Source organism: Ixodes scapularis, unplaced genomic scaffold (assembly GCF_016920785.2).
Source record: "Ixodes scapularis isolate PalLabHiFi unplaced genomic scaffold, ASM1692078v2 PGA_scaffold5__190_contigs__length_132052651, whole genome shotgun sequence".
NCBI classification, from domain to species: domain Eukaryota; kingdom Metazoa; phylum Arthropoda; class Arachnida; order Ixodida; family Ixodidae; genus Ixodes; species Ixodes scapularis.
In genome coordinates, this window is record NW_024609880.1 from 22,782,851 (window position 1) to 22,801,098 (window position 18,248).

General features: G+C 47.2%; 2 protein-coding genes and 1 long non-coding RNA gene across 3 annotated transcripts; 2 read left to right on the forward strand and 1 right to left on the reverse strand.

Annotated features, from left to right (window-relative positions):
- The first annotated feature begins 207 nt into the window (after nucleotides 1-207).
- Nucleotides 208-5,715, forward strand: LOC121837968. The gene is made up of 11 exons (XM_042293911.1): nucleotides 208-660; nucleotides 2,157-2,413; nucleotides 2,475-2,850; nucleotides 3,415-3,588; nucleotides 3,714-3,789; nucleotides 3,902-4,012; nucleotides 4,099-4,347; nucleotides 4,405-4,576; nucleotides 4,762-4,910; nucleotides 4,991-5,212; nucleotides 5,655-5,715. The coding sequence occupies exons 1-10, from the start codon at nucleotides 352-354 to the stop codon at nucleotides 5,170-5,172; spliced, it is 2,055 nt and encodes a 684-aa protein (XP_042149845.1). The 5' UTR covers nucleotides 208-351; the 3' UTR covers nucleotides 5,173-5,212; nucleotides 5,655-5,715.
- Nucleotides 5,716-7,548: 1,833 nt separating this feature from the next.
- Nucleotides 7,549-9,042, forward strand: LOC121837969. The gene is made up of 3 exons (XR_006078373.1): nucleotides 7,549-7,708; nucleotides 7,776-7,867; nucleotides 7,947-9,042. It is a non-coding gene; the product is annotated as an uncharacterized LOC121837969 (long non-coding RNA).
- Nucleotides 9,043-12,302: 3,260 nt separating this feature from the next.
- Nucleotides 12,303-17,901, reverse strand: LOC115312447. Its single transcript, XM_040214712.2, has 3 exons — nucleotides 17,590-17,901; nucleotides 17,312-17,527; nucleotides 12,303-12,437 (listed from the first exon to the last, which is right to left on the reverse strand). Exons 1-3 carry the CDS (start codon nucleotides 17,811-17,813, stop codon nucleotides 12,422-12,424), a joined length of 456 nt encoding a protein of 151 aa, XP_040070646.2. The 5' UTR covers nucleotides 17,814-17,901; the 3' UTR covers nucleotides 12,303-12,421.
- Between the last annotated feature and the right edge of the window lie 347 nt (nucleotides 17,902-18,248).

An 18,248-nucleotide genomic window follows, 5' to 3' on the forward strand; every position in this document is an offset into this window, starting at 1 on the left:
TTGCAATACTTTTTAAGCTTGTTGTAAATTAGAGTTTGAGAAAAACGTAAACTGATTGTGGTGCGGGAAACATAGTTTGCAATTATCGTTCCAAAGCCAGCGAACTATGTTTTCTCCCCGCAAGCTTGTTGCTAGGGGGTGATGCGTCGGCGCGTCGGGTCGTCTGCTTCCCGGGGCGTGTGCAAGCGTGCGTTTGCGACACACGTGTTCCTTCTTCCCGTGGATCCCGACTCCGAAGCCAGCTTTGCGATCCTTCCACGTGAATGAGTCAAACTTTTCCTTGTCATCTGTGGAATGCGACTGCGTATTGCAGTAGTTTCTTTTATCCTTTGAGTGAGCGATTTCCCTGAAATGCCGAACGTTTGTTTCGTCAAGACGTGCCGCCATCAAACTGGGAAGAACGTTCGCAAGGGCTTGCGATTCTTCTCTTTGCCGGAGAAAGAACCACGAAGGACTGCGTGGTTACGCTGCGCCGGGCGAGGGCACGACATTGAGAACCTGCCTCTCATTCCCCGTTTTTGTGCCGAACATTTCGAGCCGACTGCTTTCCGAAAGGACGACCTGCGTCGTTCCCGTCTTCGATCAGATGCTGTGCCGACGCTTCTGCTTCCCGTCGCCGATGAGACCGACGATCCTCCCCCAAAGCGCCAAAAAGTCGTGGTGAGTTTTTCGATGGCTCAAATATTTTTGGGAGTGTCACGAACATGGCATTCTGCGTTGCGCAGTGCGGCTGCTTCTGGTATCTATATTCTGAACTAAGAACTGAGGAGGCATTTGTGTAACATGGGAATCCACATGGCATTCGTCAAGTCGATCAGTGGTGCCTAATGTTCCGGACTAGCGGTTCGAGAGCTTATCGCGCGAATGGTGCGGTGCATGGGGTTTTCATTTTCGGGTTTTATATTTTTCAAAAATCGGGGGGGAAAAAATCGGGCGCTATTTTTCCGGGCGATAATCGGGAAGAAATCGGGTTTTTCCAGAAACCATTCCGAAATTCGGATTTTTTTTCGGGATTTCTTTATCAATTACAAATACGTGCAATGTGTTATTTACATGAACAAAAGTAAACAAAATATATTATATAGGCATAGGATATGTTTCTACCTTCTGATCGGCTCTGAAGTGAATCTTTGCGGAGGTCACGCAAATCGAAGAAAATTGTAACCATCAACTGATGACCAAGGAATTAAACAGATCCAGAATGGTTCATATTTTCTATCAAGTCAGGTGATTTCAACACTGCTTTTCGGGGAGAAATCGGGTTTAACCCGATTTTCATCAGAACTATTCGGGGGAGAAAAATTAGGTATTATCGGGTTTTACCCGAAAACGAAGAACCCTATCAGCATGCACCATCTGCAGGATCGAACTTATTTGTAAAAAGAAAACACGAACAAATAAGATAAAAGGACAGAGTCATAAATCGCCTCTAATGGTACCACCATCACCACCCCCCTCTGCTATTGACCCACCCAAAGTCAATACATGTTTTCCCAGCTTGTTTACAGACAGGAACCCTTTCGTATCAGCTTAGCAAAGTTCCAAGTGTCCGTGACTACTAACAAGCAGGTTTTCTTTTATATCTACTCTTGTGAGCAAACTCAGTTTTTTTTTTCTTCTCACAATCCTGCACCCACGATTGCGTGCAAACCCGCGTTTGCAAATTTGTATGCACATAGCAAATGCACGCCATGATTTTGTTGCTTGGTGGCACTTCTGGACACTGAGAACTCATGGCAGTTGCTGTATGTTTCCCACTTGCGGCTATAAGTGCTCGTTGGTTGCATTTCCTTCAGTGGTTGGTAAATACATGTCAAGCTGCAGCTTTACGTATGTATGTAATGTGACATCATATCACGACATGAACATTTATTGTTGCTGAGCTAGAGACTGAAAATATAGATGGTAATGTAAGTTATAAAAACAAATATAAAGAGTGAGGCATCCCTTAGATTTGTATTACAGTGAGAGCTTTGGTTGAGTGCATGAAATTCTAAGCTATGGAAAGGCTACAAAACAATTCATGGATGTTTGCCATCAGCTAAAAAACTAGGCATCAAGGATGTTTGCCGCGGTGACGGCATTGTGTGGAGTGCTCGAGTTGCACCCTTTAATTTTAAAAATATGAAATGTGTAATAAACAGTGCCCTTTGCAGACTCAGGCCTCGGCAACTGGACTGCCTGCACCCTGCGAGGCAGAAATGACCCTCAGGGACTGTACTGCTGAAACAAACATCCCTGCAGTGGTGCCACCTGTCCCTGTCGCAGACGTGCCTGCACAGTCGCATCCACCCGAGTCTGCCTTCTCCACTTGTAGCAGTGGGGTGCCATATGAATGCACATCTCCTGTTCCCAGCAACATGCCAGACTCTGACGCAACCTACTCTCCGTCTCACAGCGAGGATTACGAGAGGTAAGTTGTGCATATAAACACATAGAATCTGTAAAGAATGCTTCACATGATCCCATTTCAGAATCGAGCATGGTGCATCAGCTCCACCACCACCACCAGAAGAAGAGCGCCAGTTTCTGGTGTTCGAGAGCTGCCTAAGGGAGCTTTTCAAGACGTGCCAAGAGTGCTCAAGACTGTGCCAAACAACGATCGAAACTACCGGCACACTGATCACAGTCTACAGCATCTGCCCTGTGGAGCACGTGCGTACATGGAAAAGCCAGCCCATCGTCAACGGCAGACCAGCAGGGAACATACTGCTGACCAGCCACCTGGTCTTCTCTGGAGTGAAGATTGCCCCTACGCTGCGGATGCTACGCCATATGAACGTGCAGGTCATCTCCGACTCGAGCTTCTACGAGCATCGGAAGGCCTTCGCTCTACCTGCAATCCACAAGGTGAGCAATATTCCGGGACACTGCAACTGCATTTTTTTCCCATATACCCAATTTTCCAATGAGGTACAAAACTGGAGCCCCAGTCACACTTCGGTTAAATGAATAAATATCTTCTTGTAGTATGCCACTTCAATGGTATAGTGCTAAGAGATAAAATTTTATACATCATGTTACATATGTGTTATGGGCTACTAAATCCACGATACTTTAATTTATTTCTGCTATGTGTAGTATCCTGGGGCAGTTCCCTGTCTGGCATTGGGTTGAGTGAGTCAGGTTCCCCGTGAGAGTCAAGAGACAGAGGGTGGTTGTCAGAATGGAAAAGGGTAGGGCAGCTTCGAGGTAACGGGCGGCCTGCTGCCTCTTTTATGAAATACACAAACATAAAAACACAAATCACAACCTAGCACAATCTAAGTCACATTCAAACTCGCTGCATTGTGCTTTCCTTTTTCTTTCACTCAGTCATTCATTCTACAACACTACACTATGCATACATAAACAGATGGGACTATTGTAGTATGCTCCATGCCTTTCTAAAGCAATATTTATCTGCATGAACAGGTCTGGCTGCAAGAGCAACAAGAACTTCTCAACGAGTTGCAGAACAAAGAGGTGGACATCTCTGCTGACGGGAGATTTGACTCCCCTGGGTTCTGTGCCAAGTACCTGACGTACACAGTCCACGTCGAGCAAATCAACAAGATTCTACACTCTGTCCAGGTCCAGCTAAAAGAGGCAAGTAGTCGAATTTACGTGAACCAGTTGCAACAATCTCATAATCTTTCTCTTGTGTTATGTCATCAGTTACTTCACTGCTATGCACTATTTTGGTAAAATATTCATTTCACACCTTTTTTTAGTCTGAACAGGCCATGGCCAGTGTCAACATGGAGAAGGAGGGCCTCCTCAAGCAGCTGCAATCCTTCAGGGAGAAAGGTATGTTCATGCTTAGTTCATGTATATCACTACTCGGCGGCCTTTCAGGCACTCTGTTCAAATTGGCATAATCACTTATTCTTTTGCTATCTTCGGAAACCTAATGGTGCAGGTATCAAGATCCGATCGTTGGTGACTGACCGTCACCCTGCCACACGAAAGCACATGAAGACGCACGAACCCGGGATTGACCACTTCTTTGACATATGGCACATCTCCAAAAGTAAGCAATCCTAACAGGCCATTCGTGTAGCCTTTATTTTCCAGCGATCACGCTGCAGGTTTCCCTGACACGACTCTGAATTTTAGGTGTGAAAAAGAAGCTGACAGCAGCAAGCAAACGGGCTGGATGCCAAGACCTGCAAATCTGGATCCAGACAGCTACAAACCATATGTACTGGTCAGCAAGGGCTGCAGGAGGCGACGAGAAGCTGCTCATCGACATCTGGCTCAGCATGCACAACCATGTCATCAACAAACACTCGGGGCACGAAGGAACCTATGGAAGGTGCCTCCATGGTGACATGCCAGAGCCAACACGACCATGGATGGATCCCAGTATGTTTTTGTTCTTCCAAATGAAGGTGGTTTTTCTAAAACTTGTATCATCCTCAGACTCGCAGGCCTACAACCAATTCAAGAGCATCACTGGCAACAAACTGCTCCTGAAGGACCTTGCACAGATGTCTCCACATGGCCAGACATATGCTTTGGAGGCGTTCCACAGCGTCCTGATAGACTTCGCCCCGAAGTCCCAGGCTTTCAGCCCAGAAGGCATGCTTGCAAAGTAAGTCAACCAATTTACAATCACATTTCCTTTGTTTGGACACTTTCATCCAGTCCATTGGTTACAATGCGACAAACCTGACAGTCTCTTCCTAATGATCAGATAATGGAATTGGATTGATGCCAGAATAACCACTCTTTGTAAGTGGCACACTTTACCATCACTGAAATGTAACCATCTTGCAGGACTCGACTTGCAATCCTCCATTTCAACGAAAACTCAAACCGCTGCCAAGCCGTCACACGAGAGGGCAAGCCACGTTGGTCGGTCGTAACATCAAAAGCACGAAAGGGCCACCACACAGCACGACCAGAGATTACGGATCCCACTTACAGTGAGTATAACACTAACTGCAGTGTGAATGCCTTGTCCAGAGAGCCTAGGAATGTTATCATGCAAAGGTTTGAATTCTAGAGTATGTTGGAAAGCTCATCAAGGAGGCAATGGAGAGCAGCAAACAGTGGCGGTCCCTGGCTGCTGCATCGAGGGCCAACACCGTCGTCTTCCCGGCACCGATGACTGCAGCCTACACAAGGCCTCCAAAAGAGGAACTCGTGGCAGCACGAATGTCCAGGTTCGGCCACAGTCCCCAGTAACGGCATCAAATCCCTGGTCGGGACTTCCATGCTGCCGCAGGTAAGCACACAGGACCTTGGTCCTAATCAGGGTGCAGGATAAGCAGGTGGGGAAACGGCCCATAGAAGCCTACCGCAGCGCCGTGACCGGATTGTGTACTCGTCTGCTTGCGGGTACCCCCGATTTGCAACAGATGGCGCTGCGGCGAGAGGAAAAAAATCGGAATCGGATTTGCATGGAACTTTATGGGAGAGTGCGCAAAATAAACAGAGAGCACGACAGTCTTTATTGAAAATCCACGAGAAACCATCTCCGTCAGTTTAGCCAGTCGCCCACCTGGAGTGAGAGTTTGCGGTGCTCCACATCGATGGCGCCACAGAAAAAAAGAAAACCGAGGGGTACACAATCCGGTCGCTCATTTGGCTCTCGTTTCCCCACCTGTCTATCTTACACCCTGGTCCTAATACAGCCTTGCATGGTAAGCAACCGCTTTGTTTTGCAGGACGTACGGCGAATGCAAGCAGACAGACCCAAGAGAAAACAGCCGAGCTGCAAAATGGTTCACCATTTTCCATTAGGACACCCTGACCGACAGTAAGGAGGAAGTTAGATCTGTCTGCAATCATTTTTCACAGAAATGCAGATCTCTCCTCATGAGAATGTTCCATTTTAGGGCCTAATCAAGCTGGTCATGGCATGCCTATCTCGAAACAGGGCAAGGAACTTTAGCCGGTGGCAATGTCGGAGTCACAGAAAAGTCACCAAACAGCGAGACTCAAGGCTACAGCTCAACTTGCGGTGAGGACGACACTAACTTCAGTGTGAACGCCCATCTAGCCCAACTTGGAATGTCTAGGAATGTAATTATGCAACCGTCTGAATTGTCACTGTAGGTTGGAAAGTCTGTCAACGAGGCGGACAGCAGCAGGCAGCAAAGACCTGGTTGGATCTTTCATGCTGCCAGTGGTAAGCACACAGGAGCCTCGTCCTAATGAAAACTACCATGGTAGGCAATAACCGCTTTGTTTTGCAGAACATACGGCGAATGCAAGCAGACAGACCCAGGAGAAAACAGCCGAGCTGCAAAATGGATCATCGTTTTCCGTTAGGACACCCTGACCGACAGTAAGGAGGACATTAGATCTGTCCGCAATCATTTTTCACAGAAATACAGATCTCTCCTCATGAGAATGTTCCATTTTAGGGCCTAATCAAGCTGGTCATGGCATGCCTATCTCAAAAGAGGGCAAGTAACTTTAGCCGGTGGCAATGTCGAAGTCACAGAAAAGTCACAAAACAGCGAGATTCAAGGCTACAGCTCAACTTGCGGTGAGGACGACACTAACTTCAGTGTGAACGCCCATCTAGCCCAACTTGGAATGTCTAGGAATGTAATTATGCAACAGTCTGAATTTTCACTGTAGGTTGGAAAGTCTGTCAACGAGGCGGACAGCAGCAGGGAGCAAAGACCTGGTTGGATCTTTCATGCTGCCAGTGGTAAGCACACAGGAGCCTCGTCCTAATGAAAACTACCATGGTAGGCAATAACCGCTTTGTTTTGCAGAACGTACGGCGAATGCAAGCAGACAGACCCAAGAGAAAACAGCCGAGCTGCAAAATGGATCATCGTTTTCCGTTAGGACACCCTGACCGACAGTAAGGAGGACATTAGATCTGTCCGCAATCATTTTTCACAGAAATACAGATCTCTCCTCATGAGAATGTTCCATTTTAGGGCCTAATCAAGCTGGTCATGGCATGCCTATCTCAAAAGAGGGCAAGTAACTTTAGCCGGTGGCAATGTCGAAGTACAGAAAAGTCACAAAACAGCGAGATTCAAGGCTACAGCTCAACTTGCGGTGAGGACGACACTAACTTCAGTGTGAACGCCCATCTAGCCCAACTTGGAATGTCTAGGAATGTAATTATGCAACAGTCTGAATTTTCACTGTAGGTTGGAAAGTCTGTCAACGAGGCGGACAGCAGCAGGGAGCAAAGACCTGGTTGGATCTTTCATGCTGCCAGTGGTAAGCACACAGGAGCCTCGTCCTAATGAAAACTACCATGGTAGGCAATAACCGCTTTGTTTTGCAGAACGTACGGCGAATGCAAGCAGACAGACCCAAGAGAAAACAGCCGAGCTGCAAAATGGATCATCGTTTTCCGTTAGGACACCCTGACCGACAGTAAGGAGGACATTAGATATGTCTGCAATCATTTTTCACAGAAATACAGATCTCTCCTCATGAGAATGTTCCATTTTAGGGCCTAATCAAGCTGGTCATGGCATGCCTATCTCAAAAGAGGGCAAGGAACTTTAGCCGGTGGCAATGTCGGACTCACAGAAAAGTCACCAAACAGCGAGACTCAAGGCTACAGCTCAACTTGCGGTGAGGACGACACTAACTTCAGTGTGAACGCCCATCTAGCCCAACTTGGAATGTCTAGGAATGTAATTATGCAAGTCTGAATTTTCACTGTTGGCTGGAAAGTCTGTCAACGAGGTGGACAGCAGCAGGAAGCAAAGACCTGGTTCTATCTTTCATGCTGCCAGTGGTAAGCACACAGGAGCCTCGTCCTAATGAAAACTACCATGGTAGGCAATAACCGCTTTGTTTTGCAGAACGTACGGCGAATGCAAGCAGACAGACCCAAGAGAAAACAGCCGAGCTGCAAAATAGATCATTGTTTTCCGTTAGGACACCCTGACCGACAGTAAGGAGGACATTAGATCTGTGTGCAATCATTTTTCACAGAAATGCAGATCTCCTCTATTGATAATGCTTGATTTTAGGGCCACGATCAAGCGTAATGGAGAGATGCAAGCATTGGCACCTGCCCTCTCAAGCCGGATTTTTCAAGCCCAGCATGGTGCACCTCTATTGTTGGCACATCAGTGCCAACAGTAGAGGAATTAGGAGATGAGGACAGGCCAGTGCTATAATTCTTCCCAGTCCATTAGCTGTAATTAGGGTTCTGCGTTCTCAGATAAACCTGATAAACTCCAAAAAACACTAGCCGTTAAAATTTTGCTGATTCAGATTCATTTGAAAAACTCAATTTTTCGGTCCCCCACCAGTCTTTATATTTCCCGGAATCTTCGAACAATTTTTGCAATTCTCCTCTTATTGCAGTGTCAACTTCCGTTGCCATGTAGCCCCTTATAATAAAAATGAGGTAGGCCCTCTACGACAGTAGATGAATACGGCGCTCTCATATGAAAATACTGCTTTACTAAATTCCCAAAGTGCTGTTTTCTACCTTTCATTTGCCTCATCGAAAATGCCGAAAGACTCCGAACTTTGCGTACATAAATGGAAGCTCCAAATTGATGGTTCAAAAAAACAAAAAAAAACAAAAAAACACCCTCTAATTTTGCTAAAAAAAAAAATTAAATTCAAGAACGCAGGATCCTAGCTATAATTTGTGCAAGCTTTCAAGATCGAGGAAATCGGTGACCGTATTGTCATATTCATTGTGGGCACACCACAATGAAGGCGGATCAAGTGCTATTTTGAATAGCATGTAGTTCTGCACCAGAGATCCCATCCCCAGTTCACAAGCTTAGCCCATCGCAGCAGTTTTAGAAAATTGAAGTATTTTCGGAACCCAACCGACACTTTTCTGAAGACTGTAACACAATGCCTTATCCATCTTTCTTTTCATGTGCTGATGAGCGGACATGCTGTGGAGACTGCACCGAGGCGGGGCAGCCCGCCCGTGTTTCCAATAAATGGGGTTTTCATCCAGGAGGTAGGCTGGTAATGCAGCAATAACATAAGTGGGGTGGTTGCATATAACACTGGAAATATTAACAGAAGTTTTTTATGGCAATTTAAAAACAGTGCTGCATTTTCCAGTCTACACCACGGTTTTCCCCCCGTCTGCAACATTTGTCTTCTGTCATTATTGACCTGCTTGCAAATAAGTGAGGCACATTCGCTAACCTTACGATTGAAATAAACTGCATTAATTTTCCAACAACTTGACTTCTCGGTACCAGAACCTGGAAGGTGTAGAAATTTGCATGACCAAAAGGAAATAATTTCATAATTGAAAACAAGTGATGCCGATGGTAGTACTAATTTTGTGATTCCCTGGATGATTTCTGCATTGTGAGGTCAATACATGGGTCGATGTAACTAGAATACTGCACTATGCCTAACTAAAAACCCGACCGAAATTGTGCCATTTCCTCAAAGTATTTGCATGATGTGAGGGTATACTTGCCAATTATAACGACAATATAAACTAACAATCGTAGTATTCACTGAAATATATAAGCAGATCCTATTTACCACCGGGAGGAAAAATCCAGGGTAACTGGGCTGTGGAGGCATAGAATATTCCATGCAGGGGATCTATTGTGCATGCTCAAAAAGCATTCCACAGCCAAGTAAAAAAAGGATTTCGCAGAAGGCTTGGACTGGAAAAGTCTATACTAGAGCACATGTTGAGAGTACAGTAATGAAATGTAGGTTGGCAATGAATTCTAAATAAAAAAAGTAATACAATTTACAGCATGCCTATAGTCGGTGACAGGTCAAGAACGAAGTGGAAGCTCCTCCCACCTCTTTCCACTTTAGTAGAGCGAATGCTGGAGAGGAGGCGACCTCCTCTCCGTCGTTCGCTGCATTGAAGTGGACTATAGTCACCCAAGCAGAACGTCATTTGTTTGTCATGTTAGCCACGTCGTCATCCAGACCCTCGGAACAATCGACCACGTCCCTCTGAAAACTGCAGCAATCGCAATTCGCCTTTCTTCGCCTCATCGCACCGGCACGCTCAGACGGCTGATGTAGGGAAGCATCTTGTAGCTTCATGCAGTCAGATTTTTCCATGTTATATGCAGTTTTTCCATTTGAAAGAACAGATCCAGAAGAAAATAGAAGTACACTGCACAACACTGTTAGTGCGAACATGACATCGGTGCTTTTTCTATCTTTACTTTAAAATGGTATTAGTGGGTGCCAAATTTTACTGCTTAGGTTAGTGTTCCAAATGAGCACTTCTCACGCCCTAGTAGTTTTGATGACAGCCTTTGGATTCTAGGAGGAAAATGAAGCAATCCGGTCGTGCGACTCAAATCAAATTTGGGGGTTTTACGTGCCAAACCAACGACGGGCATCTGGCACGCCCCAGCGGAGGACCGAGGATTAATTTCGACCACCTGGGGATCTTTTGACGTGCAATCGAAAGCTCGATTACCAAGCTGCCTTCTCCGCAATATACCTCTATCAGATTGCAGGCACCTCGGCCGGGATTCGAACCCGCCACATGGGGATCCGTAGGCCGGCACTCTCGCCTCGGAGCCACCGAGGCGGCTTCGTCGTGTGACTGAATGTGACGTAGGTGCACTGGCTTTGGTTTGACTACGATCATGTGATCATAGTTATGGTCACGTGATATCGTAGATAATAGGTCACGTGATTTAGAGGATTCCGTTCATGGCTACGAGCGACTTCACACACATGCAGGGAGGGTGAAGAGACAAGGGAAGGGGGTTGCGTGGTCTCTAGGTCAACGCAATTTATTCTGCATCCCTGTAGCCCGCATACACGTCAGCAGGGTACCTGCCCCTAATTGTCTTGACAACACAGGATGGCAGGGGCCGCCTATTCTTCTTTCCCAAGCGGCTCCACAGCCACAGGGCACACTGCCTGTAGGCTGCAAATCTGTAGTGCCTGGAACAATGACAGAGATTGGATGTAAGAAGCAAAGCCTATCACTCTGTTGGCAAATTCTACACTTGTTTTCATTTCTCTAGGCATGTAATCATACTCTGCTTTTCTGTTACGTCCACTCCAGCTATCACATAGCAGAATCCCTATTTGGCAGTCCATGTCGGATGGGCTAGACATGGAAGCCAAATTGAAGTGAACTGCTGTAGATTCATTCTAAATGCTCCAGAGTTTAAAAAAAAAAAAAAAAACTATAGGCCTTGGTTCTCCTAACGCACCTCCAACTCCAATCGACACAACAACCAGTTATACACCGGAATTAACAAGGAAGGAATATCTGTTGCGTGGTCATGATACATAAAATAAGTTCACAGGGTCCCAGTTCACAATTGTAGATAATATCTGTCATTGGTGTTGGTGACGAATATTGCATCGCTGTGTTTTGGGAAGGACACATGAAAATTATGTGCACTGGCCAGAGGGAATGGGAGCCATTCATCCAGAACAGTGGAAAGCTCCCCATATGATGTTGTTTAATTTGGGACAAAACAGTGCAGTTCGTAAGCCTGTAAAGCAGTGGTGTGCAAATATTGGTTTGAATCAAATAGTGCACTGTCGTTTCTAGCATCAACAGCGCAAAAAGAGCCGGTTGCATCGGCTTCCCTTTGCAGCGCAAAGGTTATGGCAAACATACTATTCAATTTGAACCAATATTCGCACACACCTACTGCAAAGGTTTCCTGCACACAAGTGCCAGGGAATGTGAACTCATCAGAGAACGTCCCAATTTAACATTGTCTAAAGTGCTGCTGGCACTGCCGAAGCTTGGCATTGGTACTGGTGATTAGGGATTTGAGAATAGCAGCCTGGCCATGAGTGTTCTATGAAGCTCGCACAGAACAGTTTTGGTGTAAACATACGAGCTGAAGTGCTCATGCAATACTGGAGTGGCTCCAGCAGTTGTGATTTCATGTCTCTCCGACACAATCCGTGTCAATATCCGAACATGTCATTCTGACAGCTTCCATTTGCCATGACAGCTGCTACCACCCCCATGTGTTTATTGGTCCTGAATACCTTAGGGCTCAGGGCACCGCAATCATTTGCTATTTGGTCATATACGCATCTGCAAGACACATATATCAACATTTTTTCCCGTTTTAGACTGCGATATGTCTTCCATTATGCTGTGTTGATTTAGAGGTGACACTACTATCATCAGAGTAGTGGGGATACATATGAGCACCCCCAGGCCTCCCCATTCTTGCACGAGAAACTTTGAATTTCAGTGTTTATTTCAATGAATAGTGTTGTTAGAAAAATATTTTAACGAAAAATGATGCGATACTGTTTGGTGACCTATTCCAATCTCGAATCCTTTCTGTCATACTCACCCATGTGGGCACTGCAACATCATCCGTTAAAAAAAAAGCATGGATCTCGACGACGACAGCCTGCTTCTGAATAAGCTGTCCAGACATGGCACCCCTAAAAAACTATCCCAGCATAGCGTGCAAAGAATGCCACACCAGCGGTGCAAGTGTTGCTGGCACCACAAGGAACATGTCGAGATGATCATCCACCGGCTTCAGGGTGTCTGGTATCTGCATCCAAAAATAGTGTAAATCAAGACCCAGACACCCAATAATTATCACCCCACCTTGAGATTTTGGCTTTTCAACTAGATCAGGGGATTAAGGGATCGAAGCTAGGAAGGATTGGAGGGCAGGACGCCTTGACATGTCTCTGACTGGGGTGTTTACTGCCCTATATACCTCCCATGGACCAAAAGCCGTCCCAAAGTGGCAACAAAATATGTTACGGGAGCCAAAGTGTCATGCTGTCAGATGCCGGCAAAGTTACGACAGAGAAAACGAGCAGATGCAAGTGTGGCTGTTGTGGCGTCCCCCCTTGTGACAATCAAGTGAGCACAAACTATTGTGCAGCTCTTGGCACAGCAAATTAGGCAGCTGCCATACGCACATGGACTCTTCTGGCACCGCCAAAATTCTTGACGTGGCAGATTTTTATAAAAAAAGTAAGCAAACGTAAAACAACGCATTGCAAGCGTCCCGGCTGGTGCCTTGGTTGCAATGATGTTCACATGCACGTAAGGGCAACTTCGGCAGGCTTGCAGTTACACGTGCTTCGTCGCGCGGGCGGAGACAACGGCTGTTCGACCGAAACCGAAACCATGCCACTCCGCGCTCCGTCGCCAACTGCATGGTTCCCAAAATAGTATGCAAAATGTAACTGTCCAGCATACGACAATAAACAGTCCAGCGACTTGTGCTTGCCAGGCCGGCAGGCGAGGTACAGGCTAAATCACAGAAAAAAAGAACCTGAGCGTATCGATGCAAGACACTGCGAATCAAGGTCAAAAAAGTTCTTGGAGCGCTTCGTGCAACGACTGAACTCGAGACAAACAAGCACGCTGTGCGGGTTCAGCGTGCAGACATTGCCTTCTTTGCTTTAGCTCACTTCTCTTCACCAACTTTCTTTTGCGGCAGATTTTTCACGTACCGGGGTCCCTCTCGAAAGAAAGCCCACCAGGAAAAACCTAAGTAATCAAAACTTTGCCAAGCAGTCATTGAGTTAGAGAGGGATTTTTATAGCAGCGTATGATTTAAACAAGAGCAGGAATGTCGATGCGTTTCAGTTTAGTAAGCGCCATATCTGCAGCGACGTGGGGACGGCAACACACGACGTCGCGCGAGCGCTTCAGCTCAAAAAGTAACTCCCGCCGCGCAAAAACGTGGTTTTGTCTCACAGCATGACGGCATGTTTGGCACCCGATACACTAACGTCTGAGAGTCCGCACACGCCCGTGTCTACCGCTAAAAAAAAAAAAAGACGCGAGACGAGATTCCTGAGACGACGAGTGCACGAAACGCGAGACGTGGGGAAAAATCATGCAAGACCAAATAGACGATTAATATAGGGTACTTTGTGTCGGGTGGCGTCTTGTGCGACCTAGCTTACGCATGCTCAATTACGGTTCTCAGTTTCGTTTCGTTTATGAAAGGCGACCAAAATTGCTTCTTTGGCGCAGGCTTGGCACGGATTAGCCATATTTCGGTGAAATGTAGCAGGATGTAGCAAAGTTAGCCCCTTGGTGCAGTTTGGCGCAATTGGCGCAGCAATCACATTCCTGCACTGTTTATAAGTGTGTCTCAGCCACGCCTGGACAGATGCCTCCGAGTCATCAATGTCCGCAAAGACATCCTCGCGTGGCTTTCTGAATACGGAGGGCATTATGCTCATTGACTGCATGTAACCGGCCACCACCATCAACATCGCCCCGTATGTGGCTACCCTCAGGTGATTGCGCGATTCACGAGAAGCTGCCAGGGAAAGGGGCGGCAGGTACGCTCTTGCAGCATGACAATGCCCATCCCTACATTCACCGTACTCCCTCAACCTAGCCCGCAGTGACCATCAGCCATTCAGCACCATGAAAAAAACCACCTATGAGGACCCTATTTCATGGACACTGGTGAACTCGAAGCGGCTGTCCAGGCGTGGGTGCGAAGCACTTCCAAAGAGTGGTCTCGGAACGGAAAGGCTGCCACACTACTAGAACCAGTGCGTTCGTCTCCAGGGGGACTACGTTGAGGAGGTCGACACACCTACCGACCCCTAAGTGGACAATATCTGCGGAAAAATAAATCGTAAATCAGTATGGTACGCCCCCCATATGGCTGCACTGCCTTGACAATTATAGTATGGGAAGGAGGAAATTTTTTTTTTTTTTTGAGTGCATGGCCTGCAGTGGCATAGCCAGAAATTTGTTTCAGGGGGGTGTTTTACATTGCTGGTGTGTGTGTGGGGGGGGGGGGAGGGGGGATACTTTGCATCGCTGGGCGAATGGAAGGTTTCTAGTTCGCATTGCCATTGCATTGTAAACGGTGCACGAACCAGAGCAATGAGCCTTCAATGACTGCCTTTTTGTGTAGTTTCTTGACCAAAAAGCATGCAAACACCGTCTAAAGCCCCTTCTGACAATTTGGATACTGGAGTAAAGAATATGACTTTTGCCGATAGGGTTGGAATATAAGTCTCCACTTGCCTTCTAGAGGAAAGACGTAGTGGCATCCATGGACTCAACAGCAATCTGTGCCTATGTCATCGTTCTCAAGTTTTTGATTGTTTTGACCAGAGAACATTGCACTCGCTTGGGACACCCAAAAATTGAAAGGATGCATTATCGAAATGCTGAAAGAACAAACCGCCGAAATCTCTATTAGCCGAATCACCCGGTACCAGAGACCAAACAATTCCAAAATATTATGTTCAACACGAACCTACAGGGTTCTAGATTGAGAAAGTGGAAGAAACATTTGTTCTGCCAGAGGAATTCTTTGTTTGTTGAATATGATCTAATAGTTTGTGTGTATTTCCCAAAGAAAGCTAAGGATGTTGAGCTTGTCCCAGTTGCCCAAAGCGGCTGTCAGGCTCTCTTCTCGCATGCTTTGCTTCTTGTGTGGTAGATGGCGAGGTTCTAATCTGATTTCTGCCTCGATATCGTCTTCGAGCGCAGCTTGCACATTTTTCATGCTCCTAATTTTGCAGAAGACACTTCCATGATTCCAACACACTGGTGCAGCTAGCATCTGCCAATACCGTACCAAATATGGCGATCAGATATGTACGCATTCTCACCTTTCGGCGTTTTGCTGTTCGGCATTTTATTTTTCGACGTTTCAATGTTTGGCCTTTACATTTTGATTTTCGTCATTTTGATATCGGCCCCTGTTTTGATGGGCTTGAAGGTCACACGCAGAGACTAGACCAGGTAAAAAAACGAGGATGTCTGAGCTGAAGGTGCCAACTGTACTGTCGACGTTGACAGTGCACTTGAAGCAGTTGGTGTTTGTTTCTTCTCAAAAAGATTGCCCAGCATCAACTTAGCTGCACTTGCTAAGCTCATTTTTAAGATAGCAACAAGGCATTGGTGCATGCAAGATAAAGTAGGTGTATGCAGTTTTCTGAACTCTTAGCTCTGAGAAACAAAGTGACTGGAGCATCCTTCCCCAACACGGTTGCGAATTACTGCGTCAATATGATAACTTCGTGCTTATTTATTTGTTGCTTCAAAAGTGTTGTTCTGTAGCATAGTGCTGGTCCAGTCCATGAAGCTAGCAGGAAAGAATCTGGAAACAGTAATTCTTCGTTTTTCCGAACTTGGGAAAATGCAAAAGCTACGGCATCAGCAAGCCAATCGGGGCGTGTAAGAACAATGCATGTGACAACGTAATGTCTTCAAGTACTCCTCCTGTGGAATTTTGGCACGTGCTTAGCTCCGTCGCTCAGACTGGCCCACAAGGGCAGTAGCTTTCACCCTTTGTTGAGTTATGCTAAGACAGAAAAGCAAGGAAACTGCATGAGACGAATACAATCTCGGGAGTGAGTTAATCTTCGCCTCTCGTTGACAAAGTAGGACTTTCAAGCCTTTGCGGCCACCTGCTCTCTGCGAGCTTGTAGAGGGGCTTCAGGCGCTAATTCGGCTCTGTTCAGAGACACCATTTGAGCAAGCTGCAAGCCAGACTTGGGTTTCTGACACGGACTGCGTTATCTTTGTCGTTTGCGCCAAAGCCAAACGTGTGGGATATCCACTGCTCTCTTGAGAGACAGAGAAAGAGAGAGAGAGGGAACCTTTATTAGTTACACCATAGTCCGGTGCTTGATTGGGGCCACCAGTGCTCACCCGGTACAGCATGGACATGCTGTACCAGTAGGAGCAGTAGTGTATCAACGAGTTGAAGCTGGGGGGGGGGGTGAGCCAGCCTGCCTAGTCAGAGGGTCGAGAAGGGTGAAAAAGAGGGAGGTAAGGGAGCATTGGGCATGGGGACAACGCCAAAGCATATGTACATCCAAGGTGTCGCCTTCTATTGCTCTCGACGAGACGAGGCCGTCTCGACTAGAGACGAGGCCATGTGACTGTCATATATTTCATAGTGCTATTGTTGCATAACATTGCATCTAAACAGAGCAAGAAAATGACATATCTAAACTGATAACCGTAAATGCAAGGAAAAATAGCTCTCCATGATCTGGCCTAACGGGAAGAAGTGTAACGCTCGAAAAGGGCGGTCTCGTCAGAACAGTTCGTTTAGAACATATAAGAATATGTGTAGTTTATAGTGGGACAGCAGTTGGAAGTGTCCGTGTTTCTGTATTGAACAAATGACTGGGTGGTAACTAGGCAGGCTGCTTCTCATTTAGTCCCTTGAAAGCCTCCCTGGAGCGCTATATTGCGCCTGGACAGTGGGGGTTATGATTAATTTCACTATCGGCAACACAAACAATTCATCGACCGCTTCCCAGGATGGTGCTAAACGTTCATCTAGCCTAACAACAAGTTATTACAAGTACGTATGTACGCTGTGAATCGGACAGTGAACGTAGTTGCCGAGGGCACGGTCCTCACCGAGACATGGTGAGTTTGCTCACGCGCAAAGCATGACATCGTACTCACTCGCTGGCACTTGCGCCCATCCCTTGCTGCCCGTAGTGCCGCATGTTGAGGTAGGCCAACCTCAACACCTCAGGGTTGAGGCACAGGGCCTCGAAGTCCGGGTGGCCCGTTACGCAGCCCTGCCGGCCCTGCTGCTTCCGTGCGACGGCCGGGTATTCGCGGCAGCAGACGCACTCGACGACGGTCTCCATCGGCGCGCAGGAACCACATAGACACCTTCGCAGAAAACACGCATCAATTACCCATTAAAGCGGGGTATAATGGAGCGCACCACGTACCAGTCCGTGTTCCCAAGCCGCCCGGTTCCATCGTCGGGTGCGTCTTCCAGCTCTTGCGGACTCGCTTCACCGCGGCGCGGCCGTTCGTCGTTGCCACAGTCGGTGCCCGCGGCGCTGCGTTCGTCGACGTCGCGCATCGGGGTCGAATCGTAGGATATGGCACCCATGTCAGCTGTCCGTTCCAGGATTTCGAGCTCTAGAGACGTTAGGTCCGAAAGGTCCATAGCGCGACCGTGGGATGCGACGAACGACGAATGCTGAGCACAAAGTCCGGGCAACTTTGGTCCGGGCCCCTTGACGACGGTCCGCGCGTTGGAGAGATTCCTCCGCGGGTCGGCGGTCGGTGACGCGCAGTGACACTGGAATCCTTCGATTGCCATTGGCTGATGCGTAAAGAGATGCCCCTCCCGTTTTCCGGGGTCATCTCAGAAAGGGGGGCGTGCCGGGGACTTTGATAGCAATTTTAATAGGGAAATCCGCCGCGCATGACTGTAATTTTACGATTTTTAGGATCCTTAGGACCCATAGATTGAGTTACCGCCATATATAGACCATCGCAGAACGCTCCGGAGGGCCCCTTTAAACACGTGGCCCTCGGACCGCATACGGCCCGCAACTCGCTGGGACGTGGCCTGAGGGCAACCGCCTACGAGCCCCGT